The sequence below is a fragment of the Antedon bifida genome, chromosome 2, assembly GCF_963402885.1.
Source record: "Antedon bifida chromosome 2, ecAntBifi1.1, whole genome shotgun sequence".
NCBI lineage: Eukaryota > Metazoa > Echinodermata > Crinoidea > Comatulida > Antedonidae > Antedon > Antedon bifida.
This window is the reverse complement of record NC_136227.1, coordinates 8,660,891-8,681,958: the sequence shown is the minus strand read 5'-3', so window position 1 is coordinate 8,681,958 and position 21,068 is coordinate 8,660,891. Positions and strand designations below refer to the sequence as shown.

Below are 21,068 nucleotides of genomic sequence, written 5' to 3'. Positions count from 1 at the left end.
GGATGCCTTTTTGGTTCCAAATATATCCCCTTAATACTCTATTTATATTTTTAAAACAAACTTTCACTTATTCCCTATAAACTTTGACATACTAATAATATTATCATTAATTTTAATTATAATCACCATGACATGAAGATTTGTTATAAACAATACTTAAATTTGAGCTTTAAACAAACTTTCCCTTTCCTAATTACAGTAGGCCTAGATGGCTATTAATTTGATTGGCAGAAAATAATGAAACTGTAAATGGGCGGGTGTTTTAAAGTATTATTTAGTGCTTTCTTAAATAAACAATTATTATTTATTACTGTATCTGCAACAAATGGTCACAGGTTTTATGACATTTTGGGACATCTGGAAAGCAAAGCCTACTCGTTAATCAGTCACTTTGAGATACTGGTAGAGAAATATCAAACAAAGAAATGAAAAGAAATTTATGGAGCAATTAAAAGGCTATAAATTGTACAATTACATTTTGACCACTGCTTATAAGTTTTGAAGAGATTTGAATTATAAAATGTTAGCATGCAAGCCTTTTTGTAATTATAATTGTTCTCATAAGAAAGCCACTTTATCAGAGCTAATTGGGAAGGGGATTGAATAGACTGAGCATTATCACTTAACCAGAAAAAAACATCCCCTCCTAACCCTATTCTACCACCTCTATTTACAATATTCAGTACGACATTTAACTTCCAAAAAACTACTAGGCTTCTGGAAACATCACAATGGGCACGAACTTAATTATTTTTTATACATTTTGGAGTTTGCTATCGAAAAGTGAGGGGACCATAATTATCAACTTAGAAAAATGTAGAAACATCCACTTCCAACAATCTTCCATCCACACATCCATACATTTCATTTTATAAACCTCTTTTAAATACCATAATTCTATTATTTTATAAAAAAACTTGCAAAAATATACTTCAAACAAAACATTTGATATTTTATATATCTCTGTGATCTTTTAAATTAATCTGCAAAGATTGTAATTAATCATGTAGATTAATTTCCTAAAAAGAAATTTCAATCTCTCATATCTACTTCAATCTAGTGGCTTTTTATTAATTTTATTTTTCTCTTGGAGAGTTCGTATAAAATTAACTCAAGTATTCCTTACAGAAAGCCAGATACGATGTCCCAATAATTTAATTATCAAGGCACATATAGAACTGTGAGTCAATACTGTAGTATTAAATTTCAATGAAAGCCTGGCAAACAAAAGATGATGAGAAGTACAAAGCTAATAGAAAGTAAGCGCAGAGAAATAACTATCGAGGTGATGCATTTTATAATTCTAGGCAGATCTTAGGATTTCATATCATATTGAAGATATAGTAAATAAATTACAGCAATTAAATAAATAAATACTTTTATTGATGAATTTATTTAATATTGTTTAGTCAGTATACTGTATCTATAACTCATTAACCTGTACATTGTCATAGGCAAATTCTGTGATACAGTGTAACATATGTATCGCATGTCACGTGGTAAGCATATTACTATAAACCTAACTAACCTAAATACAGGTATCACATGTGATACAAAGTAACACTGTATTATGTCAGTATGATACTGAACATATGAGAAACAGGCGAGTTACTACACTATTTCTATATTATATAAAGGGAAAAGAAAAAGAAAAGGAAAAAAGAACTTTTATACTTAAATTAAATTAATTTTAATTAGTGTGGTGGATAGCTTGAAATTAAAAAAAAACCTGAACCCTAGATTCAACTTGTGTTTAAAATTAGCCGCCTAAAAAATGATAAATAAATAGATAATTCTAAATCTGTTTTTGTAAATTTATAACACTTACATTTTTATCGTCTTTTAATAAACAAATTGCTTCTGCCACGAGAGAACTACCATCGCCATGTGAATTGCTATTTAACTCAAAATACTACCCACAATACTGTGTTCTAATCTGCACGTTCTTCAATTCAAACATCTGAAATCTACACTTGAAAACCACAGCTTTTGAACACTAGAAATCTTTAAACTTTACATTTTAACTGCATCTTTCCGTTCAAACAACGAGCACTGCAGACCATCTCTTAACATCATTAATTAAACACTGCTGTTATAAACTGCACGGGTTCTTTAATTAAAACTGCTAACACCGTTTCACTACGCATGTTTTAATTAACACTAACAGTAACCCTGTACACCAAAGTTAAGTTTCTAAACGTTCACTGTAACGAGCCACCTGAACACTACTGTACTGCTTGTGACGCTGACCACCTTTTAACTACATGTTCTTCAGTTGTAACACGTGTTTATATCCTACGGCAGCTGACCTTGCTAAGCTTCTACCATTACTCATCCTATCTCTTAACAGCAGCTGCTTTTACCATTTTTATCTAATATTATGCAAATTAGCTGGGATAAAGGCTCATAAACGCTTACTTTTGACACGTTCTGGCGTTTGATTTCTAAACTACCATTAGATTTTACTACAACAATTAGAGATAGAATGACTGACTAAAACTCGTAATTTTTTACTGGTCCTATAAATAAGCCTTACTGGTAGATAAGTTTACAAAGATGGCATCATGTTTTTGTAAAATTATGATTGTGAGTCATCCAAAAAAAATTGAATTTTATCCAAAAAAAACAATGAAAAAAAAATCCAGAAAGCCAGCTAAGTATAATAAATAAAATACAAATGCCATTGACAACGAATTATAATGCCTAACAAATTTCTTTAAAGGAGTTAACTATTTCAAAAGTTTAAGAAGCTGTTCATGAAGAAGTTATTAAAGAAGAATAACACAAAATTATTTACCTTTTATAGAGATGTATTTGCAGAATAACAAGATATCTCAATGACGGTTCGCCTCAACTAAACATAGACTAGAACATAGAGTAACAAGTCATGTACTCTACAGCATACATTCTACCATGGAGCAACAAAGATTCTACCATGCACACATGGGTAGACATCGCAGCGGCTCCTCATAGCAAGGAGGTAGCTGCTAGGCCTAAAAAAGCTTTTTCTCCAACCACCACAGAAGTAACAACTTCCCTTCTCAACTCATCAGTTTGTAATAATAAACTCTCAGCTAACTTCGGCTTTATATCCCCATCAGATAATGACCAGAAATTATCAGTTGAAAAAGGAAGTTGGACAGTAATAAATAGGAAGTTTTCTTTTGTTGCGCCGTTATCAAATCGTAACACTCACATGGGTGAGGATAACCTCTTGTACTAGCAACTACAGGAAATACCACTTCCTTTTGTTCTCACCATGGAGTAATCACTGTAAACCCTGGGAGAAATAAATCAACTAAATGTGATAAATTTATAATTTATTAGGAGGCCATGAGGAGTGGGCCTTGAAGAATAAGATTTTGGTAACAATGGAGTTTATGAAGCCAAGAGTTGAACAAATACTTGGTCAAACAGGTAAAAGTTAAGTGAGATGATCAAAAGATGGACCTATATCCAATATACTGTATGCTGCAGTTTCTATTAAAAACTGATTAGTATAAAACTCCCTGGTTCAACTACTTTGTTAATGAAATGAAATTATGAAACTTTCTTGGTACAGTAAAAGTCAAATCCTTTTCTTGTTAAAAGTGTCCTTTCACCAATCCAGAGACCAGCAGTGGAAGGTGATGGTGAATAGTCCTAACTACATGATGATTTTTGGCCCATTTGTTGAAAAATTAACCCTGCTTTGTAAAAATCCTAGCTATGGTTTGGAGTGCCCCTTCAGTACCACACTCTTCAGTTCTCCAAGAGGGACCAGTACAGGATAGCACACCGGAAGACAGACGATCCCAATACATATTTTAAATATTGAAATAGTGTAATCAAGCTTTGACGTCATGCACATGTACGTACACAGAACCCATCATTTCATGTTCCATCCAAAGAGGCAATGAGAGTAAAGTATCTGGTCTTAAGGTATATTTACACAAAAAGCAGTAATGGTACGTTGTAAGCGGAAAACAAAAATAGAAGAATATGTTATTTCTTCTGAACATTTACCAAAAACGCAGAGTTGGGCGGAACCTCACTCTGGATAGATACAGATTCTACATGGGACAAGTACGCAGCTTTCGGCTTACCATTACTGCTCGCTGCTAATGTGTAAATTGGCATTTAGATACTGTATGGCACAGATTGGTCTCGAACCAACACTTTTCCAATATTTCTTACCATTATGCCGTACTGTTCTTTTGTCTTTGTTTGAATACATGCTAAGTTAAAAATAGAGTTAGGAAAGGAAAGGGCTTGGTGTTGTATGATAAGGGTGCAGTCAGTACGATCCTCTAAGGTCCGGGTATGTTAGGAAGTTCATACAAAAAGGGATGATTCCAAACGCGGTACTTAGGCTTGGCCTCTAGAGCTTTTAATAATGTTATATAATCTCCAAACACTCCCCTTAAATTAAAGGTGATTAAATTATGACCCTGATTAAGTTTAAGTATTCAGGAAAAACTGAGTATGATGAGCACTTTATTTAAAAGCTGAGGGCGTGTGGTGCAGTTTGTTGGACATTGGATTACTGATCGTGAGATCATGGTTCGGATTTAACACTTGCCGCATTGCTTGTATCCTTAGGCAAGACACTTTAAGTACATTTGCCTCTCTCTACCCAGGTGTATAAAATGGGTATCGGTTGGATCAAGACACACAACTTTGCGATGATTACTAGCTGCATTATTATGGGAGTATGTTTCCGTACGTGCTTGATCCAAAAAATCTTTTTTATAGCAACACTTTACAATTTTTTAATTAAATAAAGTTTCATAGCTTTAATATTCATAACCTAGAAATTGAAAATATCTAGGTTCCAATGAATAATCATTTGCATTTAGGCAAAAAAAAAATCATTTAAATCGTCAAATGCAATTTATAATTTGATAAATTGACATTTATAGACGCACAAACAAATGACAACTTTGAGTTATACATTTAATGATGATAAACGATATGGTAAACTAATATTAGTTATTACTGTATTATTAATTTCATTAAAAGAAAGGCGAGTGTTGAGGGAAAGAAACCAACGTGTCAATTCTCTCGTTTTAACACACCATATCATACGGTACATCAATAAACTGCATATGTGCGCATATTTTGCGACTCTGTGTTGTCTAGAAGATATTGATGTTAAAGAGTGACTACTGGGTTTAAAATGCCTGTTAATCTAGAAATATCAAATTAAACTACATTTTAACGGTGTTTCAGGTACATAACCTCTATCATGAAATTCATATTTCTCTAATGGTTTTGAAGGGCCATAAATAAAATACAATAAATATTTAGAAATCTCCTTTAAGTGTGGATAAATAAGCCCATGGAAAGTTTTTCTTGTATGGGAAATAAAAATAACATTGGCAACTTCTATTTACAGTATTAAAACATTTTTTTTAAATTATTTTATTTGTAAAAAGTATTTTGCGCATGGATGTGATAAGACTTACAGTGTACCAAAAAAAAAAATCTTATTAGCTCTTTTGCTAATTAAAGAGACACCTTTGATGTAGTTTAGCTTAGTTAATTTAATCATGGAGAAATAAAGTAAGTAACTTATTTCTCCATGATTTAATCAACTTGTGGTAAGTGACCAAAGCCTGTCGTAAATAAATTTCTACTGAGATGATTATAATACAAAACATCTTTTCAGTAACTTTTAATTCTTCCTATAATCTGGTATGTAAAGTATGTTGTATTAATGTTGAATATTCATGCTCAAGACATTAATATTCATTGACCCCAACAGAAGTATGCAATGGAAAATTTTTCTTCTATTGCTTGTACTGATGTAAACATAATTTACTGACAGTACAGTATGATATTGTGGTTCTAAGGTACGGTTACATTCAGTCTCCTTCGATTAGAATGTCCTCAAATGTGGAGTCGGGCCCATAAGTAGGGGCGAATCTACAAAAACTCTAGTCACACACTACCAGCCACCTCACCCTTCAAACACAAAACCCATCTCTGACAATCCACATCATTTCTTGTAATTACAATTGATGTAAATGTAAATTGTGGGGGAATAACCTGTGACTTGCAGCCTAACTTGGCTAAATTACACGTGTGGACGACACATACAACAACTTTCTTCTCCCTTAAAAGGTCCCTTCCTGTCAAGTGCTGCCACCAAACGATGCCCGTTCATCTGTCCACAACAAATAGGCCTACGAGCATTAAATTTCTTTTAAGCACAAGTGTGCTGACTTGTTTTTTTTTTTAATTGTAGGTTAAAATTAATAATATGATAATCTACAGTGTTGTGTCTCCAACAATTTATGTTAAATGCACAACCACAGGGATACTAAAATCTAAATATTTTTTTTATATTATGCAAAATAATAGGGATTCAAAAGTAAATGAATTATATTATTGGAACCATTTTTAAAATTTGTAGGTAGTTATTAATAATTATGATAATCTACAGTGTTGTGTCTAAAACAATTTGTGTTAAATGCACAACCACAGGGATACTAAAATCTATATATTTTTTTTATATTATGCAAAAATAATAGGGATTCAAAAGTAAATGAATTATATTATTTGAACCATTTTTTAGTCGCATGGACGCGACTCTATAGTTCACTATGTCGGTCGGTCGGTCTGTCGGTCGGTCCGGTATCACTATGCGTTTTAGCACGCGACTTATGGCTGTTGGCCTTGTTAAATTTGTAGGTAGTTATTAAATTAATAATATGATACTACTGTGTGTTGTGTCTACAACAATTTGTGTTAAATGCACTAAGAATACTATGATCTAAATATTTTTTTTATCCTACAGTACTACTATAATACAAAAATAATAGGAATTCATGAATTATATTATTTGAACCATTTTTAAAAATTGTAGATATATTACATTAATAATACTGATAATCTACAGTGTTGACATGTCTACAACAATTTGTGTTAATGCACAACAAGAAGACAGTACTATGATCTAAATAATTTTGTTTAAATTATACAAAAATAATAGGGATTCACAAGTAAATGAATTATATTATTTAAACCATAAATAATAAATTTTGCCACATGTTAATTTAAATGTAAATAAATTTAGTTGAATGGTTTCAGTTTTCAGAATGGGGAACATTCCCCAGACAACTACATTAATAAACAAAGAAAACAAACTGAAAGTGCCATAGATTTGTTAATTCCATATTTAGTAATAGTTTGAACATGTTTGGTCATCACTACCATATATAGGCATCGTTTTTTTTTTTTCCCCATAGAGTTGAATAGTCGATACATGAAATTCAATCTCTTGTTTATAAATAATTCTTTATAAACAACATAAACATGGAAAGTCTAGGGACGTTAATAAACCCGAGAAGACTTTTGAAATCTATGTGAAATGTTCACGTGTTCAAATTTAATAGTTAATGTCAAATCGCATGTTAATATTAGTAACATACAATGTTGATATTTAAAATCTCTTTCTTTTCTCTATTTCTCGAAAAAAAAAAAAAAAAAAAGACAATGTACAAGAAGGGAAGAGTTGATTGATTTCACTCTTCCCTGGTACAAACAAGACAACTTGAGTGTAAAAGTGAGGTGATCAAGAGGGAAAAACAGCTCATGTATCTTTAGAAAAGATCAAAGAAATGCTCACTTAATATACAGTACAACATGCAGGGCACGCAGACTTATTCTACATAGTGGGGGTGCGGGTGCAGCCATATTTAATGTTGTGTTTTTATGGTGGATCTCATTTTGAGCTGCAACAAGCTTTTTAAATTAAATATGGAGTCAGGATAATCAATTTATAAATCACATAATAAATAATGACATAACACAGTAAATAATGACTCTAGTGACATCACACAGTAAATAATGACTCTAGTGACATCACACAGTAAATAATGACTCTAGTGACATCACACAGTAAATAATGACTCAAATGACATACAGTACTGTAAATAATCTTCTGGTGACATCACAGAGTAAATAATGACTCTGGTGACATCACACAGTAAATAATGACTCTGGTGACATCACACAGTAAATAATGACTCAAATGACATCATACAAGACTGTAAATAATCTTCTGGTAACATCACACAATACACAGTTAAAGAAATTTAGTAACTAGATGTTAAAATCTACTGTCCTACAATCAGTAATGAAAGTATCCATACTTTCAATTTCCTCCAGGGTTATTACTAAAGCTCTGTCTTCACTATCAAACTTTATACGACAAAAAAATGTGATGTGCCCATATATGGACATGCTGATGTCATATCACTACCATGTTTTGGGCACATCACACTTGTTTTGTCAAACTAGTTTGATAGTGTAGACCAGGGAGGTATAAACATATTTTTATTTTTATACCTCTCTGCGTAGACAGAGCTAATACTTAGTGGACATAAAATAAGTGTATTATAATTATTCTAAATAAAATGAATAGGTTTCCCATGTGTTTAAACTGATCACAGAATAAAAGGTATGTGTAGCTCATCGAAGCTCAACCTTATTAATATTATAGAGTATTTTTCATGCCAATGATTGTATCTAAACAAAGGTACTGTGCATATGTCTATCCTGAACTATGTTTTACTACTGTTTCTAGCTATACTTACATGTGTATGCATTGAGTGCCTACTTGTGCAATTGTGTTGAATATCTGCTTCATCTAAAAACATGATTTTAAATACTCTACGAATGAAACCAGTGGAGACATGCACAATACACACGCACAACACACCATGCTGACAACAACATGGAAATAATTTACTTGTACTGCAACACCAGTGAGAGCTAGCTGGTCGAATAACACGTGGTAGAAGTTGGACATGTACATGCAACAACATCTCGATAGATCGTGCGTTGAGTTGATTAATGCGTTTAACAGATCTTGCCGACCTCGATTACGACCCCCTCACACTCAGCTTATTAACAGTAATTGGTGTGATTCACTACTCAGGATAAACTTATGTAAAAAATCTTTTTCTGTAGGTTAGCATTAAACCGTACAGTCAATACACAGCTTACAAGTGCTCAAACAACTTAAAGATTAGCTGTGTTTGTGTAGCCTACGTAGAGCTAATTAAACCAGAGGTGTGTCCGTACAGATGAACAAAGCTTAACACACAGACTGTAGGCTAGCTTTCCTATTAACTCTGCAGTTACCAATGATGAAAAGTCTTGAGTGATAAAACCTTAGCCCCAGGCTGGCAGAATTCCACATAGGAATTAGTTCAAGGGACCTTCTCATATTTTTGGTTACCATTTGCAGCAAACAAAGGGTTTTCTAGAACACTACACTATTTCAACTTTTATAGTAACCAACTGGACACGTGCTTATACGGTAAATGTCTTAAATTGAAATATTTAATGATGTCATTGTAAAATGATGATTCAAATAGTTTACAGTACAAAGAAGTTATTAAATGTTTTGACTATATAATACTGTATGTTCATGTTTAAAATTGTATGTAACGGTTTAATCATACTTATTTTTTCATTAAATAAATTCTCCATGAATACAGTAGGCTACACACTTAGCATTTTATTTTTAATAAAAATAAATAAATAAAATAAGACTACCAAACTGTATTCTTTTAAGTACTGTAATAATAAGTTCAAATCTGAGGATTAATTTTTATATTGTTGATATTATTATATTGCAATGAACCTACTTAGAATAAATAATAAAAACAAATTTGAAATATTCCAGGTTTTATCTTCATTCTAGTACTTTTACCCATTTATTCAGTTTACTCATGATGGCAATAATATGCCCATAGACGCGACTATAAATTATAAAACATCCGATAAAACTATTTAATATTGCATCACGTATGCATAACTAAAGGTTTATTACCAGCCAAAGGAAATAAATACATGTACTGTGATACTTTTGACAAATAATATATTGTACTGTATTACATCGTAGAACATTTGGTGAATGTCTAAACAATCAAATTGAAATAGTAAATAATAATATACAAAAATTAAATTACAGGCAATTTTGAATAATTGCAAATAATTTTTATAAATGACTCGAACCTTCAAGAATGGTAATATTTATTGATAATTCATAAATAAATTGACTAACGCGTCTTCGTCATCAAACTCAGTATCGTCTGCTCGATTCAATCTTCTCGCTTGATCCCAAGTATGCCGTAAATGGCCCTAAAGTGTTTTCATGTAAATTGAAAATATTGATCATGAAAACTTGCTCAAGGCCTAGCGCGTTCATAAGGGAGTTGAGGATACAACAGCGAATCAGGCAGTGGCGATGATGACGATGAACGCAGGCCTAGAAATTCAAGGAAGAGTTATTCTGATCTATGATTGCAGAGTTAATTGGCCAATCAATTAAATAATTTGCATAAGGTATAACTAGCGCATATATATTGATCTTCTCTGATTCATTCTACCTCTGGACGTATAACTTGTTTATTTTAGGACTGTATTTCAAAACATTGTGATAACTTTTTGACAGTTTCTGCCCCATTAGTTACTGCTCTATGTTTATACAGCACCGTTCTATAATAACCCACTCAATGAGATAAAAAATGGATGAATGAAATCCATTTTGAGTAGCATTAGCGCTGACGTGACGTTAACGTGCAGTGTATTGCGCAATAAAACTTCATTTTAAATATGCAAGAAAGTCATGCATTGTGCACAAAAAAGATAGATAACTTCTCTTTTAAAAAATAAAACAAGTTGGAAGTGTCATAGTCATAACTCCAAGATCGAACACTAATAAGAATTCATGGCTTTGATTTGAATATTCTCAACATGTCTTCCGTCTCTTTTATACTATGATAAACATTATTGTCACAACAGCATAAGAACAGCTTAGCTATGAGATATTCAGTGTTGCCTATGTTTTATTTTATCTATTAAAATAACAATTTCTTTACTCTTTTAAATTCAATGTTTTCCATTTTGTAGTTTTGTATAATGTATAAATCTCTGATCTAGGTGACTTGTGAAAAATAAGCAGCATTTTCTACCGTATCATCCATTTTACGTTAATTTAGGGTCATGTTATTGTAAGGTGTAAAGATTTGGCAGAGATATAGGGAGCTTTTGATTTGGGACAACATAGGAAGGACCTACTACGACTTACTGTATGACCAATGCATCTTGTTTGGTTGGTCATCAACACCTAGCATACCATAGAATTCTCCAACACTGAGTTGAGAAATCAAGCGAGACAACATGACCAATGTATTTGCATGCAAAATTTATGAGTGAATGAATTTAACTAGACGTAGGTTGTCAATCAAAGCTCCCTAACAAATTGAACTGGAAAGGCTAAAGATTTTAGCCATATGACGGCCATTCCAGCAAAACATATTCAGGAAATAAAAAATGTTGGTACAGGCCAAGGAAATTTGTTTTTGGGAGAGTTGAGAGACAATCCTATTAAGGAACACATTTTCTTTTCAAACTAGTTTGACAACAAAAAATTGATGTGCCCAAATATGGTAGTGATGCCTACAGTAAATATAGTAGTGATATGAAGGCATCATGTCCATATATGGAGGTCATCACATTTTCACATAAAGTTTGATAGTGACAAAGCTTAAAGTATGGGGTTCTACTGTATTGACACAAACTTACCATGTATGAGGATGTTGGAATCCTTGTTAATTTCATAAAGTCTGATGGCCTCCTCAAGTTCTTCTTGCGATGAGATGGTGCAGGGGTCCCCTAAAAGAAGAACATACGGAGATAACAGTTAGAATCAAATATCCTTTGTAGAAAAGTTTACTTGGTTTTCAATTTGGTAGATAATTTTGAAGTTTGTAGGCCTACTAATCTCCACCTACTTATCGGGAAGACTTTGTCAGGAGTTTGTGTGATAATCATCACCGACAATTAAGTCTCTCGGACGTGGGCAGGAATGTTTGACACAAAAATAACCTCTCTTCTAATCATTAATAAAATAATTTGACCTAATAACTAATGCACTGTGTACAGTAGGTAGGCGAGTATACCCGTTCTGGGGAGACCATTATTGCTAATATACTCAAAATTATAAGTTTGTACTTGTGTTTGTAAACATTTGCATGCATCCAATGGGGTATTAACATGAAAAGAATTGGGAAGGTTTTACACTGTTTTTATATATTCAGGCAAATTGCCATTAAGTAAATTCAAATTCCGCTCACAAGACAACATACACAAGTCTTTGGGAGTGGAGCCGTAATTTGTCAAATGACATATGACAGAACTTGAACCTAGGACTTAGACCACATTTGAAAACCTGGGGCAGGTATCGTTCACAGTAGATTTATAAGCTGACATTCAAAGGCCTTCATAACCTTGTCTCGTTTCCATCAAGCAAAACTATTAAAGTGTAATTTGAAAAATATTATTAATGCATTGTATTATAACATGCATAATAATGTATTTTACATTACTTGCAATGCGCATTTTGTGAGACATGCGAGTGTAATGTTATCAAATCACGCATTCGTGTACGCGCATGCAATGTTAATTCGTTTCTAATATTAGCTAGAATTCATTATACCTCATAAAGAAATCACAGAAGCAATTAATTAAAGTTGTTGGAAGGAAGTGCTTTGGATGTCTGATTTAATTATTGAATTTATTTAAATCAATATTTTATGGAAGTAGAAGTATTTATGATCCCAATGAGGTGGTTCTATTTAATTTGTCAACAGGCTTACTATCCAGTAGAACCTCAATTAAGGGGACAAAGGTGGGACCTCTTAAAATAGGGGTTGGCTGTGTTGGTGTTAAAACATATTTACCCAAATGAAATTTTCCCATTAAAATAGGAATTGTATGCAGAATCAGTTGCCCTGGTCTCGGGCAACCAAAACTTTATTTAGGACAGGGTAACTTTAAAAAATGGTTGGTCCTGATGAGCAACCAGGTAACATTTTACAATAATGTTTTGCATCAATAACACTAACAGTATAGTCCAACCTTGATATAGAGAGATATTTGATTATTTCGCTTATAGACACCATGTTTCGCCCACTAAGAAATTGAGAGGGCAACCAAATCTCGGACACTGGTAAACAAAAAACAAATTAACTGCAAGGCCTGCGGAGGTCCCAAAGTTGTGATGTCCCAAAGGAGGGGTTCTACTATAGCCACAGTACCTTGTTAATAGTTGCTATGGCTAGTACTGTACTAAATCAAACCTGTATCAATGTACTATTATACAGTACAGTTGGTCACCAGACCTATTGATACAGTGATAATCATCACGCAAAGTGTATGGAGATTATATAATATCCACGCTTGCCGATATCTAATTACTATACACAAATCTTACACGCGTAACTCAATCCTCTTATATTATAATCTTTCAAAAACGATACCGCCATTCAAGATATTCACTTTCTTAAATCAATTTCATAAAACTATGTATTATAATATTGTGGGAGATTTTATTAAATTATTACCCAACAACTCTAGCAGATGACTTGTTGTCACAATGGGAATTTTAAAATAGAGGGTACCCAGCGTGTTCATTGGGGTGGATCGAGGTACACAGCAGATGCCCACAAAACTGTAGACTCTTCCAATACTAGACTCTGCAATATCAGAAATTCTACGCAAACTAGCTTTTCCTGAGGTTCAAAAGGATCAAAATTCTACCAGAATCTTTCTTTTTCCGAAACGCATTATTGTATTTATACAATATACCACATTATAAGGCTGAGGTTGGAAATTACTTTTTTTTTCTCACGCCACAGATCACTTAATGTAAATCAAGAAATCTTTTCAATAAAATTGATATTAATTATTATTATTATTAAAATATTATTGATCACAATATAAAAAGTAATCCTCGGGTGGGACGAGAACCCATGACCAGCTCCAGATTACCTGGCGTTCATACCTCACCGCTGACGGATAGGTGTAATAGATTCGAGATGCGTTGAGTTGAGAAATTGGTCAGATGTTTTGGCCTACAGTACTCTGACATTTTGTACTTTAAATACTAAATACATTGAGAACACAAATTCACATACAGTATTGGCTGAAATATTAAATTTGTATTTTGCTTAATTTCTGCATTTTTTTTTATTAGCAATCCTGGCTTTATTATATTATTATTTTGGATTATAAACAAACACAAAAGATTTGAAATCGAAACTTACAAATGAATTATTGTAAATTAAATTAATTGTAATGATTGAATTCATAAAACTTTATTAATAAAAGTTAAAACACAATCAATAAACTCAATCAATAAATTTTAAATTTAATAATGCAACATGCTACAAAATTCTAAAATTAATTTATTCGTTTTTCATATTTTAGTCATGCTGCAAAGTTAACCTTTGACATTTATGATATGCTTCACTGGACATTGCAGTTTCTGCATCAATACCAGTGGGTGATTAGTGATGGAGCATTACTTAGGCTTATGTTCTCAGCAAACCTGGAATATTTAATTTAGCAATGCAAATCAAATTTGTTAAGATAAAAAAAAAAAAGAGAATATTAACCGCAAGTACTGTAGCAAAACATCTTGTATTTCTGGGTAGTGGTAGATTGCGTTATAGTATTTAAGTGATTTGCCTGTTGGCTATTGGCTCAATTAAGTGAGGCCCTCTAGGCTCGTCTACTATTAATGAACACCTTAAGGCGCGCGGTAATTTGCATATTTCAATTACTACTTTTTAGAATAGAAATTATGAATTCATTCATTCAATAAACTTGATATAAAAGTTGCTGTAATAAGTATAAATTGAGAATAAATTGTATTAATATCAATAATAAAAAATGTAGTAACCAGTGTTCCATAACAATTATTTTAAAAATGTTTTAAAAGAAAAAAAAATGTGAAAAATATTCTAAATATGGCCATTATCTTAATCTTTCCCGCCTTATTATAATCTTGAGGTAAAGCAGATGGTATACTTTTGACCATATATGGTAGAATAAATATGACCATGTGATTTCATTATTCTCCCTCTTCAATAGAAATTTGAATATCAAATGAAAGAGTTAAATTAGTGAACTTGCAGTTTGCACACAATTATAAGACCTCTAGTGGTTTATACAATCTCTATGGCATAGAGTTATAAAACTAGAGAGCCAACTAGGCCACAGCAATTTTTGCAATATGGTACAGTACAGTTTATAAATTATAGTACAGTATATTGTTAATGACAGTAATGAAATTTTCCCCCTTAACATATAATGTTGGAACATGCTCATGTTGATGCTCGGAAGGTACAGTCATTTAGGCAAAGTTGTCCAACACTAAGTAATGGGTATGACCACAACCTAGAGGTTTGAGGATGCAGTCATACTCTATGTATTGTAATAGTTTGAGATGTGATTGTGTTGGAGTCTCTAATTGTATAACTCTATGGGTATCTATAAAATTACCTTCATCGTCCAGCCACTTCATGGTAAAGATAGCATCCTCGTGAAAGTTGCAGATGTCTCTCATGTCGGAGCAGAAATTTTCATATTGGATGTCCGGGTCCACATCAACGCACAGAATGTCTCTGAAAATGGCAACATAAAGTTCGATTTAAAATGATATTTTTTTTAAATAAACAAAATATTGAGAGAGAGAAAGTGAAAATTACCAAAAATAAAATTGTTGATTGTTGCAATTTTAATAAAGTTGGAGAAACATGGAGGAAATGCTCTCAAAATAAATAAAAATGGTTTTTATTAAAGTAAATACTTTTCAAATTTCTGGATAAAGTGAATGGGGGCAATATCTTTGATATATTCATTCACTGTTTGTAATAAAATAAAATAATTAATATCAAATTGTTATATATTAATATATTGTAACAATAATATAACTATTTGATAATAATTAATTGTAATTTTATTACTGTTATTTTTAATGAACATAAAATATAAATATATAAGTTTTACATAATTTGTATGTTGATATGTAATTCTTGTTTAGAAAGAGAGAAATTAAACAAGATTGCTTTAAAGAAAAACAAATGATGCATATTTTAATTTATTGGTATTTTGAGTACACATGTTCTAATTTTGATAAATGCTAAATCTGGATCAAAGCAATCAGTATATTCATACTAAAATATTTTACATCTCCACTTGAGGTCATTTATGACTTATTCAGGATAAACTTTCATATTAAAAAAAAAAGAAATTGAATATTAAAAGGTTAAATAGAAAAGAAAAATAATTGTCTGAGTGATGTACAATTGTATCTTTAGATGTTAAAACCAGTTTTAAGCATACCATACATTAAATCAATTCAAATTAGCTAAAGTCTACGTTGATGTTTGCCAATGAAATAAATTAAAAAAATAATACAAGTAAAAGTTCTGCACAATAGAACAAGGAATAACATCATTTAACCAGCACACCACATTTCATATTTCCCTAATATTCACACCCCGTACCTAGGGGAATAACACCCAATACCCAGTGGAATAACACCCCATACCCAGGGGAATAGTACCCCTGTATATCACTCTTCAATATATTCACACCCCGTACCCTAGGGATATTTTTATACCATTCCAGCATTATGATATGAATCATCTACAATACTTGTTTTTTTTTTATTGTTCAACATAAATTGAACATAAAATGATTTTTGTAGCAAATGATTGTTTATAGCAAAATTTTGATTATGTTCTATAGTGTATTCTAAGGTGCAGTCACATAGTGTAAATTTAGTGAAAAAAATACTACTTATGACAAATATTACTTTCCTGATTATAGCACAAATACGCAAAAATATATTATTGTTAATGTTAGTGAATTTCAAATCATGACGAGCTATTGTAAATTCATGAAAATACAAAGCGTATCCATTATAATCTGAGAAGCGCCAAGACGATCGTACCGTACAGAGTCAGTAATTAGCACATCGTATTTAATCAAAAAATAAAATTAAAACGAAAAAGTGATATATTGAGCAGACGCTTTGATGGATTTAGCAGAAGAAAAATGAATAGAAATAGATCGAATAAGAGATATAATTGATGATGGCTTTTCCCCGAAGAATTAAATATATTGGCAATAGACTATTAAGAATGTGTTACCATGAAGCATGTTCGTTATTTGATACGTGATGTTGACGTCTTGTATGCTATTGACAAGCGGTACTTTTACTATGCAATAAAAAAAAATTGTCAATGAATCCACAAAGAGCTTTAAATGTTGATGTCCTCATCAGGAAATTGCGAACCCTTTGCTTGGTATTGTAGGAGACAAATGCTGGGAGAACTCTTGATATCGATATTCAACATAAGACGATGATTCCTTATGAGGTAAATGTTGTGATATATTCGCAATGTCAATATTAAATCAGCGCAAGATAAATGTTGTGAGAACACTTTGCTTGGTATCTGTAGGAGACAAATGCTGGGAGAACTCTTGATATCGATATTCAACATAAGACGATGTTCCTCATGAGGTAAATGTTGTAAGATATTCGCAATGTCAATATTAAATCAACGCGAGATAAATGTTGTGAGAACACTTTGCTTGGTATCTGTAGGAGACACAAGCTTTGAGAACACTAGATATCGATATTCAACGTAAGATACATGCTAAGAACAAAGAGTACATGTTGCAAGTATCTCCCTGATCAATAATCAACATATCAATAATATTGTGAGATCCCTTAATTAATATTCTGCATTTAAGACATATGCTGTGAGACCGCTTGATATCGATATTCAACATAGATACATTGTTAAGAACTCTAAACAATGTCCCACATAATATTACATGTTACAAGTATCTTCCTTATCAATAATCAACATGAGATAAATATTGTGAGATCCCTTACTGTTCAGCATGAGACATATGCTGTGAGACCGCTTGATATCAATGGGATAAATAACAGCAAACCTATTGATACACTCACATTAATATGTTTATCAGTAGTCGGTAATCACCATCAGATAATGGGCACCATGCCGTATGCATCGTATAGGCGATTAGACTAATAGCTGTATAACGACAGTGGCAAACTCGAGCCACGCTACACGAACACTATCTATATGAATCTACCGCATAGCTACGTCCTTTGGGAAAAAGAGAGAACTTCGTTTTCAAAGGCAATGAATTGTGACTAATAACAGAGTGTTGCTTTGAAATGAAACCTTACTAGTTAGTAATTCAGCGATCAACTAAAGCATGTTAAAATGATGTTGGAATTTTACTACGAATCTGTGTGAGCAGTAGTAAGATATACAGGAAACAAATGTGCACATTAATGTAGATTTATCTGTCATTAACTTTAGGACATTCCGAAATGGAACACACTACCCCAAGAGGCTGTGGAGTCAACATCACCTACAGAATGATATTCAAGAATTGTTGACATAAATAAATCTGATATTATTATTATTTTTTTAAAAGGGGAGACAGGAAAAGGGCAAAAGAAAAATGTTTAAAACATATTTAAAACAATCAATGAAAGAAATTAGAAAGTGAGTTGCATAAATGTAAACAACCAATGTGTGACTAAACTGAAATGACTGTGAATGATGAACTGGTACAAGAAGAATTCGGGGAGAAAAATATATTTCCCGATAAAAATAAAACAATACCCTACTGAGTTTACCCAATCAAGGATTTTCATCTTTAAAAAGCGACTATTAAAACTACTCTTAAATGTTCAATAATAATATCGCCAGAGCTTCCTCGAGCCCCTCGACCCACTTGGCGGCCCAAGCCAATTGATACTAGCCACATCAGAAAGAAACACACTAAAAAAGCACTAAATTCTGGCTCTAGATAAACCACTACCACAATGGTCAACTTTTCATGTGTGGTATGGAAACACGTAATCCACAAGGTTGTCTCCACGAGCACTCTAGCAGAACGAAACTTGAAGAAAAAATGAATAGGAGGAAAAACAGAACTCACAGAGTCACACAGACCATAGATATATACTCTATGTAAGGACACAATAAACCCATTTGTGGTCGTGCCTACCTTTCCTGTATTTGTCAACCACATATGAGAATGCAATAGCAAGGATGTCTTTCATAACACATTCATCCGCGAGGCAAAGTCAAGAGACATAGCTGTAAATAATTGGAGCTCTGTTGACTTATGTATGCTTTATAAAAAACAATAATAAAATCCTACCAATCACTGAAATAATCAGCTTCGATATTAAAATATCAAAAATAATTTCATGCCTCAATTAAAAATTATAAACGGATAAAAAGAACCACTTAAACTAAAGATTGGTAATGAACATTTTCTAGAAATTAATTAAAAACGGAGCAAAAAATAATTAGCGTTACACATGATTGAACTCCAATGAATACCGTAGTTGAAAGAGTCTTTTCAATATCATCACTCACTGAACAAATGAACAATGGTGTATATTCCTCAAGTAAAATACTCCTTAAGATTGTCAGTTTAAAACTAAATGTAAATGTTAAATTCAAACCTTATGTTCTTATTTTAGGTAATTTGGGACTTGACCTTGGAGGTGTAGACTAAATCGTCCATTTCAAACAAAACCATAGACAAAATCGTCCATTTCAAACAAAACCATAGACCAAATCGTCCATTTCAAACAAAACCATGACAAGACTCTCCTCTTTGGGACATCACTATTCAGAGTACTGTACACCACTATTAAGTTTTCCTATCAACGTGAAGTGAATGAGGGAAATATTGTTGTTAGTCCCTAACACTTAGGGAAAAGGGATTCTATTGAAAAGTGATGACATACACTACCACCAGTATTTTCTATGATTATGATTTTTTATTGTGTTATAGTTGTTAATATATTGTATTATTCATATCAGTGTTCGTATAAAGTCAGTACCTTTCGCATTGCGTTCCCTGGTGTGACCAGATATTCATCGTCAGTGTTTTTGGTTTGATTTTTGAACTCACACCAAGAAAAACACTGCTTTTTACGTCTCGGTGTTTGGATTTGTGCAAACTCCAGAGGTTTGTTAAGCTCTGTCTACACTATCAAACTTTATGTGACAAAAAAATGTAATGTGCCCGCTATAAAAACTAGTTTGATAGCGTAGACAGAGCTCTTGGCAATGTGATATAACACTAACATTTGTACAAATAAAGTGTAGTATTTTTTCTAATGCTGTGACCTGTTAAGGGTATCAAGCATAAAGCCACTTCACAATATGGGCAGAATTACTAATGGGTTTCATTTATACGTTTATGTATAACTCACACTCTAAATAACCTCTATAGATCTATTACAGTACATGACAACTGGTTAAACATTGTAAAAATAGTTTGGCAGTCATTAGTATGATAACAATATGGGCAGACCCACTAATGCCTTTTATGTTTAATAATAGAAAACAAAGCACTCTATCTAAATAACCTATTATATAAATCTGTTTTATCTATGTGACCTGTTAATAATTTAAATTTAAAAAGAATGCACTTCAAATAACTAATTTATGTGATGCAAAAAACTTTAGTAAAAATATAAAAAGGTTCATCTGGTTTTGGAAATATTCATGAATAAGAGTTTTTTTCGAAAAGAATTACTAATTCTCGACTTAATAGTACTGTGATGTAAATTACTGAAGAAATATAACATATAAACAGGTAAAAATATAACATATAAACAGGTAAAAATATAACATATAAACAGGTAAAAATATAAATCTGACAGGACCAATGTAAAGGTGAAAGTAAAGAGCAAAAGTAGAGAAAGAGATGGAACGCTATACTGTAACAAGGAATATTTTCACCAGTGTAGAATAGTCAAAATGCTATACAAAAATCACCTTAAAGCTATGTCTACACTATCAGTATCAAACAAGTTTGACAAAAAAAAGTTTGATGTGCCCAAATATGGTAGTGATATGACATCATGTCCATATATGGGCACATCACATTTGTTTGTCACATAAAGTTTGATAGTGTAGACAGAGTTTAACAGTGCTATACACATTTATCAAATGGTATAGCCAAAAACGCAATGCAAAACTATGTTTTTCCTACTCTAAATTCAGATTTATCAGCATCAGCAGTATGGCTAAAATGTTTTGATGAAAAAGGTGATAAAGAAAGATTAAATCTTAGGAAGGTTAAAATAGAGTACAAGGATGAGGAATAAAGGAGAAAAGAAAAGATGATTTGAAACAAAATAAAAG

The 21,068-nt window shown here is 32.2% G+C and overlaps 1 protein-coding gene across 2 annotated transcripts in view; it reads right to left on the bottom strand.

The window, feature by feature from the left end:
- Positions 1-21,068, bottom strand: part of LOC144836165 (protein kinase C iota type-like) — a 57,061-nt gene that overhangs the window by 20,021 nt on the left and 15,972 nt on the right. For both annotated transcript variants that reach the window (XM_078691386.1, XM_078691387.1), the window contains 2 exons: positions 15,346-15,467; positions 11,584-11,673 (listed from right to left, as the gene is read on the bottom strand). In XM_078691386.1, the coding sequence (XP_078547512.1) occupies positions 11,584-11,673; positions 15,346-15,467 (212 nt within the window). The remainder of the gene's footprint in view (positions 1-11,583; positions 11,674-15,345; positions 15,468-21,068) is intronic.